The following is a 12,584-nucleotide window of genomic DNA, read 5'->3' as shown; positions in this document are numbered from 1 at the left end:
AGTCCCACGGCTATTTATCTGAGATAGGGATAGAGGGAGGTGGTAGGATGGGTGGGGAGACTTTTCGTCTTACTATGATAGATACTTTGCAGAAATGATAAGATACACGCTCACACAGATGTGCACACACCAAAATGGATAAACTGTTGAATGATAAAGAGCGGAAAGGGTGATGAACTCATCTGACATCAGTGTGGGAGCACGCTTTGACCCTCTCAACCCCAAAACTAGCTGGAGATTTGAAAGCAATGCCAATTTTTTAAAAATTACCAAAATTACACCATTTATCAGAGCAAGAAACTGTGAGTTGAGGTTTCAACTTGAAGTAATTATGTTTGACTTTTCATTTTGTCAGGGGAATACATCCAAATCTAAGCTTTAAGTAACTTTATTCTACATTACTCATTTAAAATGTTGCAGAAAACAACAGATTCAAAACCTCTCTGCACAACTGAGAAGCCATTACTGACTGAGCTGCAACCAAGAGTCACTTGACAAAAATTCAGGGACCAGGCTGAACTGCAGACTGTGTTTACATAGAACCAACAGGAGACGGAATGGGAAAACACATGCAATAAAATACGTGTAGCATGTCGAGCAAGCCTTTTTGTTTTCCCCCCAGTGTTGGTAAAATCTGTGGTCACTAAATGTTGATTCCAGGGTTGTTGTTTTTTTTACATTTTTGTAAAATGAATAATGAAAAAAAATTTACTTCTGTTTTTTGTTTTTATGATTTGTGGCATTAGAACTTTGCCATACTGCACAAAACACATTTATAGTTTTCTCTACTTCTAGCCATGAATGTGCTATTTTCATAGATATGCAGATCTTGGTTGTTTTTAATCAGCTTATTAGCAAGGCGGGGTGCTACGCTAACCCTCTGACCTACTGGCTGTCTCTGCACGCACAGCTACAGCCACAAACACAAAGATGCAACACATTTTTCTCCCATGCTGTTTATTTCCAAACTTCCCTCTATTTTTTGTCCTTCTACATCAATCAGGCATAACACTATGAACAGTGACAGGTGAAGTGAATAACAATGATTATCTCTTCATCATGGCAACTGTGGGTGGGTTGGATATATTAAGCAGCAAGCAAACATTTTGTCCTCAAAGTTGATATGTCTGAAGCAGGAAAAATGGGCAAGCGTAAGGATTTGAGTGAGTTTGACAAAGGCCAAATTGTGATGGCGAGACTACTGGCTCGAAGCATCTCCAAAACTGTAGCTCCTGTGGGGTGTTCCTGGTCTGCAGTGGGCAGTGTCTATCAAAAGTGGTCCAAGAAAGGAACAGTGGTGAACCAGCGACAGGGTCATGGCCGGCCAAGGATCACTGATGCACATTGGCGAGTGGTTTGATCCAACAGACGAGCTGCTGATGCTCAAATTGCTGAAGAAGTTTATGCTGGTTCTGATAGAAAGGTGCCAGAACACACAATGCATCACAGTTTGTTGCTTATGAGGCTGCATAGCTGTAGACCAGTCAGGATGTCCATGTTGCTTCCTGTGCACCGGCGAAAGCACCAACCATGGGAACGTGAGCATCGGAACTGGACAATGGAGCAATGGAAAAAGGTGGCATGGTCTGGTGAATCACGTTTTGTTTTACATCACGTGGATGGTCCAGTGCATGCATGGTGCTTACCTGGGGAACACATGGCACCAGAATGTACTATTGGAAGAAGGCAAGCTGGCGGAGGCAGTGTGATGCTTTGGGCAATGTTCTGCTGGGGAACTTCGGTCCAGCCATCCATGTGGATGCTACTTTGACATGTACCACCTACTCAAGCATTGTTGCAGACAATGTGCACCCTTTCATAGAAACGGTATTTCCTGACGGCTGTGGCCTCTTTCAGCAGGATAATGCACTGTGCCACAAAGCAAAAATGGTTCAGGAATGGTTTGAGGAGCACAGCAATGAGTTTGAGGTATTGAATTGGCCTCCAAATTCCCCAGATCTCAATCCAATCCAGCATCTGCGAGATGTGTTGGACAAACAAGTTCGATCCATGGAGGCCCCACATCGCAACTTACAGGACTTAAAGGATCTACTGCTAACATCTTGGTGCCAGATACCACAGCACACTTTCATGGGTCTAGTGGAGTCTATACCTCGATGGGTCAGAGCTGTTTTGGCAGCAAAATGGAGAACAACACAACATTAGGCAGGTGGTCATACTGTTATGGCTGATGGATATGTATCTTCAGTACACTTTTCAGCCCTTCTTGTCATGTTCTCTTTCTGTCACTTTCCAACATCTTTTCAATCTGTCTTTTCATCTACTTCAGTCTCAATCAATCAAACTCTCTCCTGCCTCAATTCTCGTCTCCTCCTCCTTTTCTTCTTACCTATTTGAGTCTCCTCTGACATCCCCCATCGCTCCACCACCCACCCCAACTTCTCTCTTTCAGTCCGCCTCCCTCCCTCCCTCCCTCCTTCCCACTGCCCTCCATCCCCACCCCTGTCTCTCTGTGTCTGTGTGCTGAGTTGAGGTTTGGAGTGGAAACCAGAGTATCAAGTCAGAGACACACAGGACAAGAGGGAGCCAGCCTCATAAATCTCCCCTCGTGCAGCCCACAGCATCCAGAGTCAAAAACACAGTGTGTGTGTGTGTGTGTGTGTGTGTGTGTGTGTGTGTGTGTGTGTGTGTGTGTGTGTGTGTGTGTGCGCACCAAGGATATTGCATGTATTTGCATGCAGGTCCATGGATGTCAGAGATAGTGCATTTTAATTTATGCAAACACAAGCAAGCACGTGTGTTTATATGTATTTGATTGGACTTCAATTACTATGTGTCTCAGTACATGTTGTAAAGGGGCAAGCATGTGTGTGGATGTAAGCTCTTAAATGTGAGTTTGTGTGCCTCTGTGTGTGTGTGTGAATAAGTAAAAAAGAATAGCCCGTCCAAAAGCCGGGAGGTTAGCAGAAATTCTGCTCCCTCATGTGGATTGGAATCTGTAGTCTCTCATCTCGCCAACAACTCAGCCTCAACAAATTAATATTGCAGGCCAAGAAGCAGTTGAAGTACAAACTTAACAGAACACTTGAAACAGCATGGTTAAACAGTTTCGCTCTGAGGAGAATGATTCACATATCCTCAAGAGTTTGTCAATAAAAACTATGATCTTGTATAAAGGGGCATCAGACAGCACAAACTGTCATCCCTCACCACAAAGGTCCTTGAACTATTGTAGCTATTCTTGGGTTTTCAGTCATATTGTGTGGTCTTAATCAACAAATGAAGTTTTCCTGGTTATGGGTTTAAAGACTTTCGAGTTTTAACCAATAACTCAAAGACTTCTTGCTCATGTTGGCTCAAAAATGCAAAGAACTGGAAACAGGTCGAGCACTGAAAACACTGGCATGTATTTTCTCATCTGGCATTACATCTAGTTTGCAAATACGTAACTGTCAACTACACTACTTAGTATAGCATTTTACACAATTCATTGCACGTGTCAAAGCCTTTTGATGTTTAATGCCTTTTTATGCAGCCACTAGCAAAGTAAAGCGACAGACATTCCAACAGAAGCAGGAATCAGCCCCTTTCTGCAGTGATTTTTAATCTTTAACATGCTCTAATCAAAATTCCTAAAGAGTAAAATTATAGGCATTTATAACCTCCTCATTTGTCCCTTTTGTTTGAACTGACAGCTCTCAGCCAAAGAAGAAAGGAGAAAAATCTAAAGAGGGAATGAAAAAGAAAAAGCGGGGAATATTAAATCAAATTAGAACCAAATGAGGCGAGTGGCACACTGTCCAAAACCACTTTACACCCAGGCCCCCTGAGCATTGCCCCTCTTTTCCCACTAAGACTTTGGTGATTTCTCTGTTCTTTTTGTATTCCCTTTGTGCACAGTTCATAAGGATTAGCACTCGGGCACCCCCCTCTCTACACATTCAACTCAAAACAGTGCTAAGTATTACAATGTGTGTTTGCTCATGTATATGTGTGAGCATGAATATCAAGAAGAAAATCAGACGTGTAGACATGAGCTTCTGCCACTCTGTGAGCGCATGTTTGTGTTAATATATCAACTGAGGGAAAGGACGGCTAGTTTCTCTCCTGACATCAAAGTTAAGACGTCATCTGAAGAGCGTTGTCGGCCTGGAGTTATCCCTGAAGACAGGGTGGCACCAGGCAGAGCAGAGGGCCTTCAGAGGATGGAGAGGATTTAAGCCCTCCTGTGCAGACTGCATAACCGCACACATTACAATCAAACACTTACTGGTGTGGTACCAACTGCACTCTTTCCAACTTGTATTTATGAAGTGGATATGGTTTGAGTGCCGAATGTATGTTACACGTTGATGTTTAAGTACTTATGTATAGAGTTTCCTCTCCAGGAGTACTGCACGGGAACTGTTTTGGGAAATAAAACTACTTGGCCCGATATACATGACTGCCTTTGTATTGTACTCAGGGGTTTTGGCGAAGAGCTGGAACTGCTTCTCTGTCACCATGAGAGGATATGGAAACAAAGACTGATTTGCTAGCCTTATGCTGGAACAGAACCAGTGTCCCTTTATAGCCTCAGGATTGACTCTCAGACTCTACTGGATGTCTCCGGTGTCCACGTCATACACAGGAAATAAGGATGCAAATATACACACTAGTGAGAAACAGACCGATGCTTGGCTAAGTGATTAGTTTGCATGTTGAACTTATAATCTGATAAGAGTTCTATTTATGACATAGCAGCAGCACACTGAAAGCTGCTCTGAAATGGCTTGAGAGAACCAGAAGTAAAAAATTCTCAAAACGATAACATTTCACTTGAGGACATCACTGATTTGCACTGTAATTATGAACACTGATGGTTTCCTGGTTAAAACATGCCAACACTTTTTCAGCAGTCTTGATAGGTAGCAGCTACCTCCCCTATTTTCCCTTTAACACTCCCAGAAACCCTCACTCCCCCCCTCCTTCCACTCTTTTCTCCACCCATACCCCTAGAGCCCATTTACTATGATTACCAATAACAATAACACCACCATTATCTTTTATTATCGCATTTTCCCAAGGCCCTGCCAGCACTCACAGACTTTGATAAAGCTACAAAACGGCTCCTGTTTCAAGCTTGTATATGGGCTGCCTCGGCTCTGAATTCCCTTAATAGTCACAGTTTGTTTGGGTATCCCGACTCGCATCGACATAAATGGCAATGGTCCACTAAATAGATAGTAAAATGTTAAGCCACCTGAGACTGCCTCGCTGCGGAGGGCTGCTGGTAGAGTTCCAGCTTGGTATTTTATGTAACTCTTGTCTCACTTTACACTTAAAAGTTTCAATTTAAAGAGTGAAAGGAGGAGGCAGTGAACAGACACACATAATGAAACCTTAATTTAAGAGCATACATTGGTGGATAAAACCCCCACGTCGCCACATTTCACTTCTATTTCATTACAGGCAAACACATTCCAGTGCTTTCTCTGTTTCAAAGTGTCTGGCTCAGGACACATACGATTCAGCCGTCATCACTGAGGCATCCAACAGTTATTTGAAAACAGGTACCTATTTAGGTGTGCCTGATCTCTGCTGGAAATTTTCAGCATGTAAAAATGCCTCGCAGGCTTTGAATGCATCACACAATAGACAAAGATTGAGAAAGCAAATCACAGACATGCAATTTTTTTTAACTCACATTTCATATAAGATTAAATTAGTGTTTAGAAAAACACACGCCTCTGGAAGAAGTTTGATGTGTCATAGTAATTTAGCACATTGTATTGTATTTATTTTTTATCTGTATACTCAGCCCTACAAAATCATATTCTAACACCATATATTTAACGTATTGGCTGTATCACATTATATCATATCACAGAGCTCTGCAATGACAAGTATTTCTGAAAAATTCTCATTAATAGTGATCAAAACAAGACAGATTGCGTCGACAGATTACAGGAAGTGCCATGAATGTTCAACAATTTCAAATATGCAACTGACTCATGGGATGTTTTCAATCGATGATACAAGCACATGTGTTTTCCTCCTGACGCCGCTGATGACTGTGCATTCCAGTGGAGCTGTTCTGGTCCTGTCAGGAATTGGACCAACCTCGTTTCACCTCCCAGTAGCATGACTCAGCCCCTCAACCTTGAATCTCTCCTCCTGGGGTCCCTTATTTATTATGTCACAAAAGGCCAGTCACACTCCTGTAACGGTGGCTCTCCCCGGAGAAAGTCAGGATCCAGCTGTAGCCGAGCCCCCCTCATCCCTCTCGTAAATGAGCATGTCCAATCTACCCACTGTGTTTCATTAAAACCAGACCACATCAATCAGGGCCTGAACTTTAAAGGCCAGGTCCCCGCTCCAGCAACATGGGAGAAAAACATGGAGCTGTTAAAGTAAGGGACCTCACACTGCACATACACTCCGACGCTCATTCACTTAACACCACATTTCTGCTGGAAGGACCACACATCGCAATGTCAGTCCGAGACCACACAGTCGGCCTCATAGGGCCAACAAAAGACCTCGTAAGACCTCACACCAGGCCCTAGCATGATTCGATAGGACCTCAGAGATTCACACACCTGTAACTCCACAAACCGCAGAGTAACTCTACTGAATAGCTACTGTACTCCCTGCACAGCAATTAGAAACCTGAAAACCATCTAGAACTGTGACAGGACATTTTTTTTACTTGACAATATTAAGTGCAAAGGAAGTATAAGATCCTTTTAAACCCAGCCCTATGCTCCCAATAGTAAGAGAAGTATAAAGGAACAGCCAAGAATACATAGCAAGAAGCTCAGGGGGATGTCAGATGTACGAACGGCAGGATCATTGAGGTAGATAAACGAGTGGAGGCCAGGCAACAAGAGGGGAGACTGGGAAGGATTCCCATGGGTGTGGACGGGAAGGCAGCCTCGCGATGGAAAGCTTTCAAACTCCTTTCATCGGCTGCCTGAAGACTGGAGCTTTACAAGAGCAAGATGAGCCGGCGCCACTGAAGCTGCTTGGCGCTCTTCAACGAAACCCAGATCCAGAGACAGAGCAGGACCCTATCACCACCCTGCCCACCCTCAGCTCCCGCCACAAACACCAGCCCACAATCCTCTTCAACCGGAACCATGACTTTGTAAACAGACACATCATACCAAGATTCGTTTGCAGCTGTCTGTCTCTCATTAGGTGTTATGTTTTGGATTTCATATGTGATGAGTAAAAGAGTCTCTTGTTCAAGACTCTGCTGCTGATTCCAGTTGATGTGTATTTCACCTCATGATATTTATAGTGTGCGGCAGTGCTGCCAATTTCTTTCAATGGAAATAGCAAAAGCCTGCCTGAAAAGTCACTAATATGTAATGAGATGGCGTTGTGCACTAATTAGCAATTTCAAAACATCGTAAATCTGTTTGATTCTCTCCTCCTGCCTGTGTTCACATACTGTGTTTAATACAGTCAAATTCTTAAAATAAGGTGGTCTCATTTACATATTTTTTTTTTCTGTTTCTGTTGGCAGACAACAGATTAAATAGTAACTGAAACATGGTATATAGAGACTACAAGTCAACCAGCAGGCCCTCTCAAGCTGTTCCTTTCCACTGCTCTTGATTTTGTCATTGTGACATCTTACCAAACTGATGAGACATTTTGGACAGATGAGTTAGACATCACTCTGTGCTATCATCATAACATAACATCAAATAAGGAAATCTACTTACAAAAAATTATGTTCATCCCTCCAGTAGAGTTCCAGAGACTGGAGGAAACTATGCAAAGGTTCACTGAGGTTGTTCAGGAGGTTTGATACCCAACACTTTATTAGGACACATTATGTTGTTTTTTCCTTTAATCTGTCACTTGTCTGTGAGTTGAAAAGTCACTGTGCTGTTAATTTGGCTACGTCGATTCAGCTATCCATTTTTTCGACGCCGCTTCATCCTGCAGAAGGCTGTAGGGTGGGCTGACACCTATCCCAGTTGACCTAGGGTAAAGGTAGGAAACACCCTGGACAGGTCACCAGTCTATCGTAGGGTCAACACAAAGAGACTGATGCTCATGAATGCTCACAATAACACCTAGAAACAATTTAGAATCATCAGCTAACCTAAGCATGTCTTTGGACTATAGGAGGAAGCCCACACAGGCGCAAGGAGAAAATGCAAACTCCTCACAGAAAGGCACCAGCTGAGATTTGAACCACGGACCTTCTACCGGTGAGCGCTAACCACTGCACCACCTTGCCCCCCTAAATAAGGCTATGTTTACATGTAAAATGATCACCCAGACAGAAAGTTAAAAGAGACAGAATGTCTTGCTTTTGTTTTACTGTCACACAGTCTCAGTCTGGGTTTGCATTAACACTGCACATGCAGCTCATTCATATCTATGTCAGCCTACTGTGCAGCTGAATGTGCCGCTCACCTCTGCCACTCACTAAACAGAGAAGATGTACAGAGGAGTGTGACTGCAGTGAAACAGCAAGATATCGAGAGGCAGTGCTGGTGACTCTGATCGGAAAAGTGGCTTAGGCTTGTCCAGAATGGTGCTAATTTTGTCACTGGGTGCTTTTATTCCAAAACTGTAAATGTCGCTATCCCGTTCGGTCATTTTTTCATACTTCGAAGTGCACTATCTCTATGTCTTACCAATCCACACTAAGAGATCGTCTCCTGTACGATGGAGGTCTGTCCAAGGACGTCTTCTCTGCTTTAGCTGGACGTTCTTTGAGGGACAGGCGATGTGTAAATTTGGAGATTCCTGACTCTGACCTGTGGCACAGAAAAACAAATAAGAATGAGACTCAGTAGAGTGCTGTACACATGGATCTTGGCACATTGCTAGGTTTACTTAGTTTATCTTCAAGAAACCTGCTGTCATGCATTGTATTCCCAGTCAGACAACAGATATTCTTGCAAAAAGGGTCGTGGTAATATAACATCCTGGCAGGGCGCTGTATCTAATGGTTATTAAGAAAACACAGAGAGGGATGGGTTTATCTTCTGCGGTGCTTTAGAAATGTCATCAGCCGAAGGTAAATACTGCTGGAGAACACAAACATCTTAGTAACATCTTATGCCTTGGTCTAAATTCAGTTTAGCAGAAATCACAATGCTCGGAGGAAATGTTGTGTATGAAGTTGACAAACAGTGTGACAACGCTTCAGGTCCCAGAGGAAACATTAGGTTTCAGGGAAAGCCGCGTACTTCCTGTCTAATTTTCTCCAAATCTTTTGTGTGAAGTCACTCACATTTTAATCTCCTCTACTGGGCTGCCAATGTCCCAGTTCAACTTTTTGCTCAAAATTAAAAACAGGAAATGTAATATTTCTTCCATTCCAGCGCGGGACACATTTGATGAGACTCAGCATTGCAATATTGCTGTGGTGACTTTGGGGACTAATCAAAATGCAATAATATTCTCTGTTAAAGAGCCAGGCTAGTAGAGGAACACTGCTGGAGCAGCAGAGTATGTGAAGTGAAAATTCTCAACACTTATTAAGCAAAGTTCTATATAAATGTAAATAGATAACAAATTGAAGGCGATTCAAATCACTGTAAAAAAAATCGAAATCCTTGGTTTGAGGAGTTTCTCAGTACTTAGCACGAACACTTATTTTAAATAACGAAGCATTCCATAAAATGATGCCCAAGCATTATGCGGGATTCTTCCCTCTCCTAATCTCAGACACATGCTGTTTCCATTTCATCATGAAATGGTAAAACATCCCTAATAATGACTCATACAAACTCACACACATACATAGGTCTCCTCTAAACCTGAGCCAAAAAGTGTTTTAGTCTCCATGGTGAGACAAACTGCAGGAACGGTTGCATTGAGACTCGCTCAGACTACTGCGGCACTCCCTGTCACTCAAAAACGAGACTAGTATCTGCCCTCACTGTCATTTGTTTATGTGACATTCAGCAGGAATAACAGCCCACATAAGGCTTTGATAAAACATAATTTATGAAATTGTACACAATCGTTCACGCTGCTGCTTTGATTGCTGAAGAGTGACATGGATGAATGACAGTGTGGTGATTCGGCCAGTTGCGCCTAATTAAATTGCTAAATTGGCATAATGTCACATGTGCATTTCTTGGCATCGTGATGCAGAAGTCTGACAGGAATGAGTCACTCATATGTTTTTGTCCAGGAAACTGCTTTGTTGCCGGAAAGACGGCAGAAGGTCTGAGACTGTCCTGTCATGTCTAATGCTTCTATGAGACACCGATCAGATCTGAGAGAATGGTTACTCAAGAAGATTCAATTAGATCAAGACTTTTATTGCATCATGGACCTGTAAACGTTCCCATTGGGGAGAATAAAAAACTGCAGTGACCTTGGACATGTGAGTAAAACCACTGTCAAGTGAAATGCCAACTGCACTTCTGCTACCTTGCTTACTGATATAAAAAACAAATGTCTCCTAATGAGATTGAGTCATTGCCAAAATTCTATTTCATTCCTCTCTCTAACCAGTTTAACCAGTTTACATCCTTGACAGGCACCATGAATTCATAATTTCACATTTTATGAAAACCAACTTAAAAAGCAAGGAAAGTTTTTCTATTTAAACACAACTGGGATCATTTTCTTCCTCTGAAAACATTCTCTGATGCTGAACAAGATATTCCTCCGAAAACCAGCTGTTTCACTATAAAGACATCGCCATGAGCTGTGATAAAAAACCAAGAGTTCCCTTCAAAATGACCTCATGCTATGGCTTATCTAGTAGTACAGCTCTCAGTTTGTTTTTTTGCCTGCTTTCCCACTCCTACACCCTCAACTACTGTTTCCTGACCCCATGCCAACTTCTCCAAAGACTTGGTTGACCTCGAAGACAAAGAGACATATTTTCCTGTATGAATCACACAAATGGGGTGTGGGATTTTAGTCACATGGCAGAGAAACCCCTAATTGATGGTATTAAGCTAGGCTGGGCTTCTTCTTCTTCAAGGGCTTTTAATTAAATTAGCACCACTGCCTTGTGCACGCAAACTACTGCCAACAACTGCTGTTGACGTCCATTTACATAAACTGTTGACTTCGCTCGTCTGCAAAATTCTAATTCCTTAAATAGGCTTCAGGAGTGATTGGTTTGGATCAGCATTCTTTGTTAGTAATCGATTTGGTTTATATAGATTTAATATGCGACATGTGGCCAATACTTACATTAAAAGTTCCTTGTAAAACTTCAAACAAAGTTTTGGATCAAACACATGACATGACATGACCATAGGATAAGAACTTCAATGCCATGAAAACACACAGGATCATGACTTCAAAGACATGGGGGCCAGTGGACACAGAGGAGGACTCAGGGAATCCCTTTGAGGGGTTTAGAGGAAAACTGCACATGCGAAGCAGGTGGGTTTCAGCGGAGGGGGATCTGCTGGCAACTGGCTGCCCCTTGGCTCCCCAAGAGCTTCAACCCTGGCTCCACCCCATGCAGCTGTCCCCGATAACATCATCACAGCAGGCACACTGTGGTGACGTAATCCCCTGGAGGAGGCCCACTCAGGATATCCCGCTCGATTATCCGCTCATCAGAATTTTCTTTCTTATATTCCGAGTGTTGATTGCAGTTTGAGAAATCAGTGATTTGACTGATTGTTTTTCTTTGTAAAACCGAGTCGAACGCGACCTTGAAGCCGTGTGATTTTATCCACATGCACAACCAACGAAGCTTTTAATCTCTACCACCACCGGGCAACTGGAGCAAGTCAGTCCAAAGAATCCTGTTGGGCTGTCCTTTATTCTTTGATAAAAAGCCAATCTTAGTGTAAGTGCATGTGTTCGTCCGATGTCATGTCCCACGTCACACCTCTGACGCTTTCTCTTGCTCAGTAATCACAAACAAAAACAAGTAATTTCAGATTTTACGCAGAATGGATGCATGGATCTGTCACTGAGCAAAGCTGCACAGCATGTGTGGACAGACTGGTCCTGAGATGATGAAGCCCGCTGACTTCGATGATCCCCTGACTTTTTCCTCGAGCTCCACCATTAGGTTGACATTTTTGTCGTTTTCTGAAATGTCTCAACAACTGCTGGATGGATTGGCATGAAATTTAGTACAGATATCCGTGGAGCCCTGGGGATGAAGCCTAATGACTTCTGTGGTCCCCACTTATCCAGGGAAATATCTGATGGATTGGTATTATTTTTTGAGCAGACATTCATGGTTCTGAGACGTCATGTTTTGACTTGGTGATTCCCCCCCTCCGTTTTTCCTCTAGCCCACCATGACGTTGACATTTGTGGTTTTGAGTGAAATGTTTCAACAACTAATGGATGGATTATTGTAAAATTTGATACAGACACTCCTGCCAGAATGAATTGCAAGAACTTTTCATACAGTGCCACCATCGGCTTAAGATTTAAATTTTATTTTTTGTTTATGTCTGAACGCTTGCTAAATTAATTGCATTCTTGCCTTGGCAATTCTCGAAGTGTTGATTTTCAAGTGTTAGCATAAAAAACCATATTAAACATATTAAAATACGATAGTGTACACAAGCGGTACTAAAACGTTTGCATCTGATTTTCATTTAAGATCAGAGGTCGAGAATAATTGGCAATAACAAAACAACATGTAATCAATCAATTATATTTTTAAGCCA

The 12,584-nt window shown here is 42.5% G+C and overlaps 1 protein-coding gene across 4 annotated transcripts in view; it reads right to left on the bottom strand.

Annotated features, from left to right (window-relative positions):
- Positions 1–12,584, bottom strand: part of LOC110970028 (ankyrin repeat and fibronectin type-III domain-containing protein 1) — a 165,987-nt gene that overhangs the window by 33,186 nt on the left and 120,217 nt on the right. For all 4 annotated transcript variants that reach the window (XM_051939438.1, XM_051939439.1, XM_022220238.2 and 1 more), the window contains one exon: positions 8,604–8,726. In XM_051939438.1, coding sequence (XP_051795398.1) covers positions 8,604–8,726 — 123 coding nt within the window. The remainder of the gene's footprint in view (positions 1–8,603; positions 8,727–12,584) is intronic.

The sequence above is a fragment of the Acanthochromis polyacanthus genome, chromosome 19, assembly GCF_021347895.1.
Source record: "Acanthochromis polyacanthus isolate Apoly-LR-REF ecotype Palm Island chromosome 19, KAUST_Apoly_ChrSc, whole genome shotgun sequence".
Lineage (NCBI taxonomy): Eukaryota > Metazoa > Chordata > Actinopteri > Pomacentridae > Acanthochromis > Acanthochromis polyacanthus.
Note: the sequence above shows the minus strand (reverse complement) of the source record. Positions and strands in the feature narration are given on the sequence as shown.